Source organism: Abrus precatorius, unplaced genomic scaffold, assembly GCF_003935025.1.
Source record: "Abrus precatorius isolate BTA unplaced genomic scaffold, Abrus_2018 Scaffold10, whole genome shotgun sequence".
In the NCBI taxonomy this organism is placed as follows: domain Eukaryota; kingdom Viridiplantae; phylum Streptophyta; class Magnoliopsida; order Fabales; family Fabaceae; genus Abrus; species Abrus precatorius.
Window position 1 is genome coordinate 21,084,690 of NW_020874292.1, and position 12,594 is coordinate 21,097,283.

At 35.1% G+C, this 12,594-nt stretch overlaps 1 protein-coding gene across 1 annotated transcript in view; it reads left to right on the plus strand.

The window, feature by feature from the left end:
- LOC113868757 overlaps window positions 1–12,594 on the plus strand; it is a 28,601-nt gene that overhangs the window by 12,984 nt on the left and 3,023 nt on the right. The window contains 5 exon segments of the mRNA XM_027504629.1: window positions 3,813–3,926; window positions 9,418–9,656; window positions 11,637–11,695; window positions 11,787–11,975; window positions 12,064–12,187. Coding sequence (XP_027360430.1) covers window positions 3,813–3,926; window positions 9,418–9,656; window positions 11,637–11,695; window positions 11,787–11,975; window positions 12,064–12,187 — 725 coding nt within the window.

A 12,594-nucleotide genomic window follows, 5' to 3' on the forward strand; every position in this document is an offset into this window, starting at 1 on the left:
TATTTTCCATTTTGCTTCTCTGTGCCCTGTTTTTCTGCTTCAAACAGTGTTCTATTTGTCACTCTATCTGCATCTATTTTTCTTCTTCTGGTGCTTTGTTTTCTTCTTCAAATAGCACTCTATTTCTCACTTAGACTGCATCTTCTCCAAAGGCTGTGTTTCTTTTCCATCATTTTCCAGCTATAGTATTATCCTTTTTTACATATAGCCCAAAAAACTGGGACCTATAGTGTTTTTCTATATATTGTAGTGTTTTATATATATAAGCAACCATGACATCCGCCATAATTTTATGGTAATTTTTTGGCTGTTTGCCATGACCTGCCATCCACCATTGATTACATTGCTTGACATAAGTTTGGTATTAAGATTGGTAAGAGTATCAACAAGTTTGACCCCCATCAATCCTATTTCCTCTAGGATATCCATTGCATACTTCCTTTGGAAAATCATACCACCACTCTTGGATTGTGCCATGTCAATTCCCTAGAAGTATCAAAGTTTACTAAGATCTTTTGTTTGAAAGTGCTGACAGAGATGATGCTTTACCTGATCAATGTCATAGTGATCACTTCTTCTAATGATAATGTCATCTACATACACAATTAAGTATATACAACATGAGATTGAATGGCGATAAAAAAATTGAGTGATCAACTTCACTTCAAGTCATGCCAAACTGTTGAACTACTGTGCTAGATCTACCAAACATGCCCTTGGAGATTGTTTGAGACCATAAAATGATTTCTAGAGATGACAAACAAGTCTTGAAGATTCCCCTTGAGCAACTATTCCAAGAGACCTCCATATATACTTCTTTTACAAGATCACCATGAAGGAAAACATTTTTTATATTAAACTTATAATAAGGCCAGTGACGAATAGCTGCCATAGACAGGAGTAGCCAAACAAACTTCATTTTGGCTACAAGGGAGAAAGTGTCATTGTAATCCAAGCCAAATATCTGTGTATAACCTTTTACTATCAAACAAGCCTTAAGATAATCAATCTTACTGTCAGGACCAACCTTGACCATATAGATTTGTCAACCAACAACGAACTTTTCAGTAGGAAGAGGAACAAGGTTTCAAGTACTACGGTGGGAGAGAACATCACTTGTGGACTTAGAAATAGGAACTGGACTATGCTTATTTCCAATTGGAATGGGACTGTGGGATAGAGCATCACTTGTGGACTTAGAAATAGAAATAGAGACAGAAGGCAAGGAAGATAGACAAGTATAATGGAAAGAAGATAATTGATGATAAGTCAAAGAAACATTAAGGAGAGGGATTGCGAGTAGAGCATATAGGTTGGGCCTTAACATTAATTGGCCCAATCTTCCTTTTTCGATAATATAATATACTCTTTTAATTATAGGCTAATTTCTATCACATTCCAATGTCAACTACAGTAGTCAAAGTCACCATTCAATGAGGTTGGCACCAGCATAGCACAAAACTAAGAGGTCCAAAACATGTGTCAAGTTACAATGATGCCCTTTTGCATAGTTCTTCAGGGTTATTTCGTTCTCAAGAAATCCCACTGGAGTTTTGAAAGCTCAGATCTATAAGGAGGGAATGTCTAGACTTTTATTCAAAATTATGAAGGAGGCCAATCCATGCTTTGTTTTTGGTGAAAACTCAAAACATGCTCACCATTTGAGGAACCCATTCCTGCTGCTCAATGTGCTTTCTTGGGAAGGGATGGTGAAGGGGCAGCTACAAGGAAGGATTTCCTATGTTACACCTTGTTGACTGTGCGGCTGCCCACAACTTCACCAAAGAATTAGCCATGTCGTTTGGACTGCCAGCCACTAAAACACTGAAATTTGGGATCAGATTGGGGAATGGCACCATGTGTTTTTCATTTTCCATGGGAAAATGCAATGATTAGGTGATCATGATTGGTTGAAACCATAGTAGTAATAGCGGCCATAGCAGCTGCTATCGTGGTGGAGCAGAGCAGCACGATGCCATTATGGAGACTTAATAGCGTTGCGGTTCAGAAGAGCAGCTGTCACGCTGCGAATCGTGGCAAAATATGGCAAAAATCACTGCTGTCGCAACCACTATTCTATTATTGATGAAATTCCAAACTTGCCTTCTGTTTCTAAACGTTGGGCAACTATTAAGGGGGTTAATATTGGGATTTCACCCCCTCTTATTTTATGATATCTTCCCACTCCCTCTTTCGGGAGTCCTAAGCTTCTCTTTTCATCTCTCCTCTCATTTCATCTTTGTTCTCTATGATACCACTGCTTCTGGTGGTCTTCATCTGTGACAAGGCTTCTGACGTGATAGAGACGTTCTCTTGTCATGTTCATCTTTGGGGAAGCTTCCAACGTGATCCAGATTATTTTTAGTCGTTTTCATCTCTGTTTGTCTTCTTCAAGTTTAGTGAAGCTTCTAACATCACCCAGACATTTTCTAGTCATTTTCTACATCTCTAGGAAACTTTCTAGTGAACCTGCACATTTTTGGTGACTTTTTTCCTATTTTCCTTCTCTGTTTTTTTATTTTCTTTTTTGTTTTGATTCTCCTACTCTGTTCAGTTCCAAATTTGAAAGCTTAAAGTAGAAGTAATGGCTGCTCTTTCACCCTTCGCTATTTTTTATTTATTTCCTTCTCTGATTTGAGTTTTCCTTTTTTGTTTTGTTCCAAATTTTTGTGTTAATTTTATATTTTTCAGCATGTATATGTGTATTAAAACTTTAGAATAGTGGTCATCCTGCTACCGCTATATCGCTAGTGTTTTTGAGATTTGAGATTAGCCTGGTGTACCATAAGTGTCATGATTTTTATTATGTCAACCAATCAGAATACATTGTTGATCTATTTTCATATTAGTTATTACAAAAATCATTTTTTGCTGATATGACAATCCATAATTGGGGTTACTACTTACTATGTAAAAAATCTTTACACTGTTTAGATTAAATTCTTTTAAAATTGGGAGAGATTGATCTGATTATACGAGTGGAATTGTGAAAAGGCTAGATTCTTGAGAAGTAAAATGTATGTTACCATTAAATTTATGTATATTACTTATTACATATAGGCACAAATCTTAAATAGGGATGTTAATGTTTCATAAGTTATCTATAACCATTGTAATATAGACAAAATAAACAATATTATTGATGAATTATATGGATTTAGGCAGGAAAGGAGAAAAACAGAGAATAAGCATGATGCATGAATAATCTTAATTTGATATGATAGAACGTACAAGTTACTAATTCTTATTTCTATACTATTACTTGATTCCTATTTCTAACTATTTAAATATGGAAATAAATTATGAATTCTTATGAAAATATAGGAACCACTTGTAAGAGATTGTCTAAGTTATTCTAAAATACAATTAAAATAATATGAAATATCTTCTAGATATTTTATCAGTTATCTATCTAATGATTGTGGCACCCCTCCGATATTGGTGTACAAATTCAAAATTATAAAATTCTAGGATATTGGATAGTGGTATTGACTGATAATTCATGAGCAGTGTTGGACAGCAGAATTCCTGTGGTGACCACTGCCAATTTTGTGGTGTATGCTTCATTTAGTCAGGTCTTGTGTTGGGTTTCCTTTCTTTTGCCATCATTTTGCAGCAGAAATTTCCCCACTTAGTTCATATTATAAATGTAGTTATGCAGTTCACTGTCAGACACTGTTCAACTACTGGCTGCGTTTTTGTCAGGATGATGTAGCACTAACTTTGTATTTCATTTTAATCTTAAATCTTTAGTATCTACAGAAAAGAATGGAACTATAAATTTTATGTCACACTTCCATTGTCTCCTTCAGATTGGCTCTTCTCCAGGATTTGAGGATGGAGATTTCGAATCTGCTAAATTAAGGCGTCCTGCAGGTTCTTATTACCATGATACTGAGGATTGCTTATATTTTGTGGATTCAGAGGTATGGATTTTGATTTATATAATAATTATCATTAGATTTCTGCCCAGGTTCAATTGATGAAAAATGTAAATCAATTTGAATATCCAAGGTTAATATCCCTTTTAATCGTCATCTATATCTCTGTCAAGGCTGCTATATATTTTCAGGCCAATTTTCAAGGATTTGTATAAAACACAATGTTGACTTTTCTTAAAATGGAATAGATTGAACTTTTTGTGAACTTAGTGATCAAAAAGTTTACCTCAAACATACAAAAACTTCTTCAGTTTCTTCCTTCATAATTGTTCCTTGCAGTACAATTGAATATTTTGGTGATAATGTGTATGTTTTGGTCTTTTGCTATCATAGGAATTGCAGTACTCTCCATATATTCTTTTCCCTTTCTATTTCAAGAAATGCTGTGTTATGAATAAAATGTTTCTTTTGTCAATTGTGTGAAGGAAGAAAAGTTTTGTTACACGAGAAATACAAGAAAGGGCAGCACAGGATATAAGAGCCCTTTGTTTATTTATTTATTTTTTCATGAAAAAGGTATTCTTTTTAAAAAATAATCGCTTCTTCAGTACTTTAGATTGGCTAAGATTATGAAAAAATCAGAAGCTGAAAATAATCTGATTTTTGAGAATCTGTTTTAATTAGCGTTTAGAAAAAAGCTAAAATTATAACTACCTATTAAAATAAAAAGCACCTTTTATAATTGTAGCAAAAAAGAAAAAATAACTTCTACTTTTTATAAAATCTCTAAAAATAAATTGCCTTTTATACATTCTTAAATCACTTTTTTCAAAATGGAAACAAATGAACCTTATTGCCTTAACACAATAATACCTAGTAATGGGAACAACAACAACTAAGCCTTATTTCACTAGGCAAGGTCGACTACATGGATCACAAGACTATTGAGCTCGGTCAAAAACTAATTTTTCAGAAATTTAGTTAATCAAAAGGTCTCTTTTAATCAATGTTATCAATGGCGGATGGCGGCTCATGGCGGAAACTCAAAAAACTGTCATAAAGTTATGGCGTCCGCCATGGCGGATTTATGGTGGATGTAATAAAATATATAAAAAAATACTATAGGTCACAGAAAATAATAGAAAATAATTAACTAAAAATATATATAACATAACCTTCAATCTAAAGTATAATTAAATACAAAATATGTAATTATCAAATGTCAAGTTAACAATAAAAATAAAGATAATCAATTTAGTCTTCTTCTTCAACTCCAACATAATCATCCTCTTTCTCATCCACCAAGGCATATCCCTCCTCCTCTTCTCCTTCAGATTGTGAAAGATTAAATTTTAATTCATCTTCTGTTTCTTCCGACATTTTTTCATCTTCTAATTCTTCATCATCATCTTCAAGAACTATTTTCTCTTTTCCTTTTGTTGTTGAACATGCCTTGATTTTGGAAACTTTTGCAGCTTTGATAGTGATACCACTTGATGGACTCTTTCTTTTCTTAGAATGACGCCTAGTATATGTTGTAGGCTCTCTAATTCCAGAAGCTTCATAAATAGTTGTCTAATTTAAAGTGTTATCACCATAAAAAACTAAGTCATTTCCAGCATCCTCATCTAGAGCATCATCATCCATTTCTCCAATTAACTACTCATTACACTCATCAATATCATTGAGTGTAATTGTATCAATGACATCTTTAAGATTGTAACGTTCTTTGAGTTGTTGGTTGTATTTCACATAAATCAAGTCATGTAATTTTTTGTGATCAAGCCTATTTCTCTTCTTTGAATGAATCTGCAACGTGAGTTTAATTATAAGAATATTAATTAATTTTTCTCTAATTTATAAAAGAAAGTAGTAGGCTCGAGAGATAAAAAATTACTTGCTTAAAAACACTCCAGTTGCGTTCACATCCGGATGCACTACATGTCAAGCTCAAAATTTTGATAGCTAGTTGCTGCAAATGTGGAGCTGAATGTCCATACATTCTCCACCATTGAGCTATAAAATGAAAGATAAATTATAACTCTGAAGATGAAGTAAAACCTTAAAATTAAAATATTGAAGAATTTGATGAATTACCGGGAGCAATGCTTTTTCTTTGTGATTTTGCAAAGTAGGACCCAAAGAGACTACCACCGCTCTTGTAAATTGGTAATTCAAGTAGTATGCTTTGTTGCACATCCCGACTTGGCACCAACCTCTTGATACAATCATACAACCCATTTGTAACTTCCAAATCAAATTCAATTTGAGGGTTGTCATAGTAAAATTTTGAGTTTAAAATGCAGCTGCATGTAATGGACAGTGAAGCTGACAAGTCCATCTGTTATCAATGATTGCAAACACATTTTTGTATTTACTTTCATTATTTTTGAATGACTTTATGATAGCTTTTTTACTTTTCTCCATTGCTTCATAAATATACCCCATAGCTGGTCTTCTTTCTCCATCAACCAAATGTAACACCCGGACAAGAGGAACCATGATTTTCAAAGTATACACCACATTATTCCAAAATACAGGATTTAATAGAATTTTTGTTGCTTGCTTCCCTTTAGCTTCCTTTGATAACTTGTTTTTACACCATTTCTCAGAAATAAACATCTTTCTAAGATTTGCTTTTTCTTGGTGAAGCCTTTCTAATGATAGAAAAGAAGTTGCAAATCGAGTAACTGCATATCTTACCAATTCTCTCTTGTTTGTAAAATTTCTCAACAAACTCAAGGTACTTGAATGACTGTAAATAAAGCCAACAACCGATATTCCCCTTTGAATTGTCTTCTTTATCAAAGGAAGCTTTCCAATATCTTAAAGTATAAGATCTATGCAATGAGCTGCACAAGGAGTCCAATAAAGATGTGGTCTTTTCGCTTCTAACATCTTATCAGCCAAGACATAATTGCTTCTATTATCCATTATCACTTGCACAACTTTATCTTCTCCAATCTCTTTCACAAGAGCATCAAGCATCTCAAATAACTTTTCACCGGTCTTCACAAAATTAGATCCATCAATAGACCTCACAAACATAGTACCAGCAGGAGAGTTGACAAAAAAATTAATCAAGCATCTTTGCTTTCGATCGGTCCATGCATCTGACATTATGGAACAACATGTTTGCTCCATTGCTCTTTATGATCTTTCATGAGGGAATCGGTATATTCTAGCTCTTTCTTTAGAAGTGAAACTTAAATATCATGATAACTTGGAGCTGGTAAATTTGGACCGAAAGCACCAACAGCTGTAAGCATTTCTTGAAAGCTCTTCATTTTAATGAGGTTAAAGGAAAGGCCAGCTTGATACCAAAATCGAGCTATGTATTGATGGACCTTTGCCTTGGCTTCTTTGTCATATCGTTCTCTTATATTTGTTTGTCTCAATTTTTCCTTTTTTCTTTTCTCAATTGCACTTTCAGGCTTTCTACAAAACAAGTCCATTGGCCCTTTCTGATTTCCAATGGCAACGCTACGGGTTTGGGTATTCTCTTCATCCTCACTTACATCATAGCTTATACCTTAAAAGCTTTTTACATTTGACATCTCAAAATTATTTTGATTCTTTTTTTCCTTTTAATATGTCTCAATCTCTTTTCTAACTTCTTCCGGACACTTGGGACAAGCTTTCACGTTACCCTTCTTTCCAATTAAATGTTGTTTCACTCTAGTGATTCCAGCACTTATAACTTTTCCACAAAAATTACATACAATGTTGTTTGTATCTCCATCTTTCACCGAATAAGCATATTTCCATCCTGGGTCAAAACGATTAGAAGTTCTTGAACAATTTGATAAAGACTCATGTTGAGCCATGTTAAGAGTAGCTGAAATAAATAGAATTTTTTTTTGAGGAAAATCAGAGAAAAATAGAGATGTGGGAGAGGTAGAAATTGAAAGATGGAAAGGGTAAAATTTAAATGGGGGAAATAAAGAAAAAATTGAGAGGAAAAATGAAAAAAAATAGCTACCAGAAAAATGGAGTCGCTGGAGATGGAGGTGCAGTCGTCAGAAATGGAGGTTGGAGTCACCAGAGATGGTGCAGTCGCCGGAGATGCAGCTGCAGTCGCCGAAAATACAGACCGAAATGCACCAAAACAGAAACACAAAGAGCCCAAGAAAATGAGATCTCAGCAGCGAGATCTCAGAGAAAGCAGTCGCAGAGAGAGAGAGAAGTGGTCGCAGAGAGATCTCAGAAGCAGTCGCAGAGAGAGAGAGAGATGGAGGGAGAGAAAAGAGATGAGCAGAGTGGAGAGTGAGTGGAGAGTGAGATCGCAGAGAGAGTGCGATTGCAAAGAGAGGAAGAGTGAGATCGTAAGGAGAAGAGAGAGAAAAAACCTGGATTAAGGCAGTTGGGTTCTGAACTGGGTCGGGTCGGATCTGGCCCAAAAGTGCAACAAATCCATTTTAAAAAAAAAAAAAGCCATTTATCACGATTTCCGCCATGGCTGGCCGTTACCGCCATGCTTGGAACGGCCGCCATGGCGTCGCCATGTCATTCCGCCACGCCACGCCATCTTCGTAACGGCGTCCGTCATTTCCGCCACGCCATGGCGCCGCCATAACAGCCATTTGACAACACTGCTTTTAATAACTTCACCTAAAATTCTTTTGGGTACTCAACTTTATCAGACTAAGAGGCATGTATTCCACTCTCCTTACTAGTGCTTCCAAAGGTTTTCTTTGCTCATGACCAAACCACTTTAGACAATTTTCAATCACCTTCACTTAGTAATTGGAACAAAATGGAATCAAAAAAGAAAGTTGGAATGAATATAAATTGGCAACCTCTAATTTTGTTATAACTGTTTTTTTGGTGATATGCCCGTTTAGATTTTTAAAATATAGGAGATTGCATGAGTTTTATTTGTGGAGCACCACAGACCTGAATAACAAGGTTACTGAGCATATACCTAGAGAGAAATAGCCAAAATTTTTATTGTGAAAAGGTTGAGGAGGGAACTCTTGAATTAGACATTTAGTATTACAAGTTTGAATTTTTTTGTTGGCAAAAGGACTGCTTTCTATATGATTATGCAGGTCTTTCCCAGCTGCAGTTACTTTCCTAAGTTGTTTTATGTTATTTGTTTGTTACTGTTGTTCTTCGAAACCTCTATGTACTTGAGTGATCCAGTGTGTTTGCTTCCCAGGCAGCTAGTTTTTACTATTTGAGGTTTCTTGGTAGCTTGTTCTTGAAAACCCCTATTTATGCTTGAGAGATGCATGTTGATTTGCTGCTTTTTACATCCATCCCTTTAAGGCTTAACATTGATCCAGAAAAAGTGTAGGACTTGAACTAGTAGTTTTCACTAACATAGGTGAGTTTACTAGGGAGAATGGTGTCATGATGAAAACTGCTATCTTCTCTTATCTGTGTCCTATCTTTGCGAATGATTTTTCTTTTAACTCAATTTATAAAGTGCTTTGTTCTTTTTTTGTAGATTGGTATAGCAGATTTATATACATGTATCTCTTGATAGAATTGTCTCTTATTATTTCTTTTATTTTGGTTCCTATTTGCTAAGAACCATGCTATTAGGAAAGCTGACATTGGAGCACGAACCGTGGAGACTCTCTATCCTACAACTGCATCAAACACAGGAGGTATTCGCATATGGAATTGGATCATGAGTAAGCTTGGTTTAGAAAGCAGTGGGGAGACCAATGTCGAGGAAAAATCTGAAGTATTTGATTCTAAATCGTTATGTTTTCCATGGCATTTGTTGAAATCAGTGGATGACACACTCTACATTATAGACCGCAGGTGAATAAGTACTTTTAATACTTTTTTTGTTAAAATACCGTGTACTCCCAATCTCCCTAATTGAAGAGGTTTCAAGTACTTGATGTGGATCAAACAGTTGTCATCAACTAAGATGTCCTACATTAGCTAGAAATAGAGTCAAAATACTCTATAAGAGTTTGTGTAGTCCTCCTCTTATGAGCTAACTTTTGGGTAGTGAGTGAGGCTCAAATTTTCTAATATGGTATCAAAACTAATTCAGTTTGAATGTTGGGTTGTCCACAAATGTCCAGCCTTGCAAACTTTATGCACCAGATGTCTAGTCCTAAGCATGAGAAATGTGTTAAGATGTCCTACATTGTCTAGGAATAGAGTTAAAATACTCCTTATAAAGTAGTCCTCCTCCTATGATGAGCTAGCTTTCTAATATCATCTATAAAAGGGAGATTATATTGATGATGGAATACTGAATTACAAATAAAAATAAGAGCAGTACTTGCTCCAAACAGAGGATATTCTCATTTCTCTTATGGCCAGATCAGATCTATATTCTCTCTCATCCATTCTCTATTCTCTTTCTAACTCATCTCTTCACTTAAATGTTTACTTCCATGTTACAATTAAGCTTTAATAGCACTAGGTTACAGGTATAAACTTGTAAGGGCTTCTCCCTCTTGGAGGATCCATGCTGAACTGTGCTTAGATCCACAGTTCTATCATGCAGAGACTTTAAAACTGAGACTAAACCACCTCATGTTTCAAGTAAAAATTAAAATCAAACTGTTGTGTAGGAATTGCTTCCCTACACCTTTTTTTTTGTATTGGAGGTGCTGTGGAGGAAAGATTTTTCATCTCATAAGAAATTCAAATTTATTGAGATCTTTGACTTTTAACCTCTGCACTATGCCTATAGTCCTAAAGAAACCTCAATTGAAGCTAAATGGTGGTGACTCACTGGATGTGGTTACTCCAAATAAGTAAACCAACCAAAGAAACCCAAATTTGCTCAGTGATTGCATGATCGAAGAAACATTCAAATGAGAGAAAGATGTATGAACCAGCCACTGTTTCTTGTCCTTTTTTTCAACAAATTTCCTAATTTATGCCTATGGGCACTTTAAAAACATTAGTTGGGTATATTAAATGCTTGCCTTTCTAACTAATTAAAAACATTAGTTGGGTGTATTAAAGCTCTCTATGACTATCACATGCCCATAGGCACACATTAGAAAAACCATTGTATCAGTATTGGCAGTGGGCAACAATTTGCATAACAAACTGAGATCATTTTGGTTGCCTACATTAGGTCACTGAAATCTGAATCTGTAGTTGGGATCCGAAGTATTATTGTCTTGACAACATGATAACTCATTTTCATCAAACTGTTTTGATATTAAATTTGTTTAGAACAATCTTATAGAATTGAGGAAATGTCAAGTGTATTTTTATATTTGTGGTTGACATGGTTGCTTTAGCCGACATTTGCTAACTTGGAAAAAAAATTTGACAACCAAGCTTTTTCCCACTAGGTGGGGTCGGCTACATCAATTACACGATGCCATTGAGTTCGGTCAAATTTTAGTTGGGAGTTGAAATTTAGAATGCTTTTGATTTCATCCTTCTCTGCTTTTATGAGATGAAAAGCAGTGGAGAAAATATTTACATGTGAGATGGGATAGACTCTCTGTCTAACTTAAATGAGGAGTAAAGAGTTTCATATTACTGAAAACATCAGTGACTAGTATAGGTTTTTAAGTTCACGTGTTGATTTTTTGGAATGGTGGAGACCCTTACATTTTAACAATAATTCCACAATATCCCTTTTGCTTCATTGTTTATTTAAATTTCAAATCTTGCTTCCATTGAAGACCTTTCTTGATTCTTTCCACTTTTAAAACTAAACTGTCTTGGACTAAGATTCATAGTAAATAATGATGCTGATCTTACACTGTTCAAGTTGTATTCCTGTCTCACCTTGATACTTGTTATTGTTACTTTTAGGTTTCAAACTTTATGGACGTTGGATTTCAGTTCAGGAAAGATAGGCGAAGTTTTTGAAGGTTTGGTTTAATATTGGTTATATTGTTGTTCAAAACAATTTTGCATCCAACTAGAACTGATGGATTCTTGTAATTCATTCTTTATAATTAGGTCTGCCTAGAATTCTTGAGACCTGTGGACAGCCAATCATGAAAAATTTATGCATCTTAGATCAGATTCAATGTGATTGGCTTCAACAACAACAAATTAGTAATGGGTTTTTGGTGGAGGGCCTCCCACGTTCTGATCTTTTATCTTCACTGGTTACCTTGCATGATCATGTTTTCATCTGTGATCCTGGTATTCTTTTCTCCTTGTTACTCAATACTTTCTTGATGTGTGGTTACAAATTTTGAGATTGTTCAGCCCAATTTTTGTGTCTCACTAGTTGGACAGAGGATTCTGAAGGTCAATGGAGTATCTGGGATCTGTTCAGATTTCCAGTTATCTAATTTAAAGATACTTGGATTACCTTATTGGTTGAATTTTCCCCTGGAGTCATTTTATGCTGTGTAAGTTATTTGTTTTTCAATTTTATTCCCAATCTCTGATTTTGCTGTTTCAGTGCTTTGTGTTAAAGATGTAAGATTGTTTCCATTGAAACTGCAAAAGATCCAACATTGGGTGGGTGGGCATATGGCCATAGTTTTTGGCAATCCTCTCTCCTTGAGTTAGCTTTTAGGGTTGAGTTGGTCCCAATCTGTTCTCTATTCGGATATGGTATCAAAGTATATCCAAACTTGATGTCGACCCACCCACACATGTCTTGTGTGTAAACTTCATGTTCCAAATGTCTAGTCCTAGGTGAGAGGGGTGTGTCTAGTGTTGCGTGTGGCAGCAGTATTTTTTATAATGAGTTTGGCTATACTTCCTCCTTGAGTTAGTTTCTGGGGACCCACTTTATGCTCAATTTCAGTAG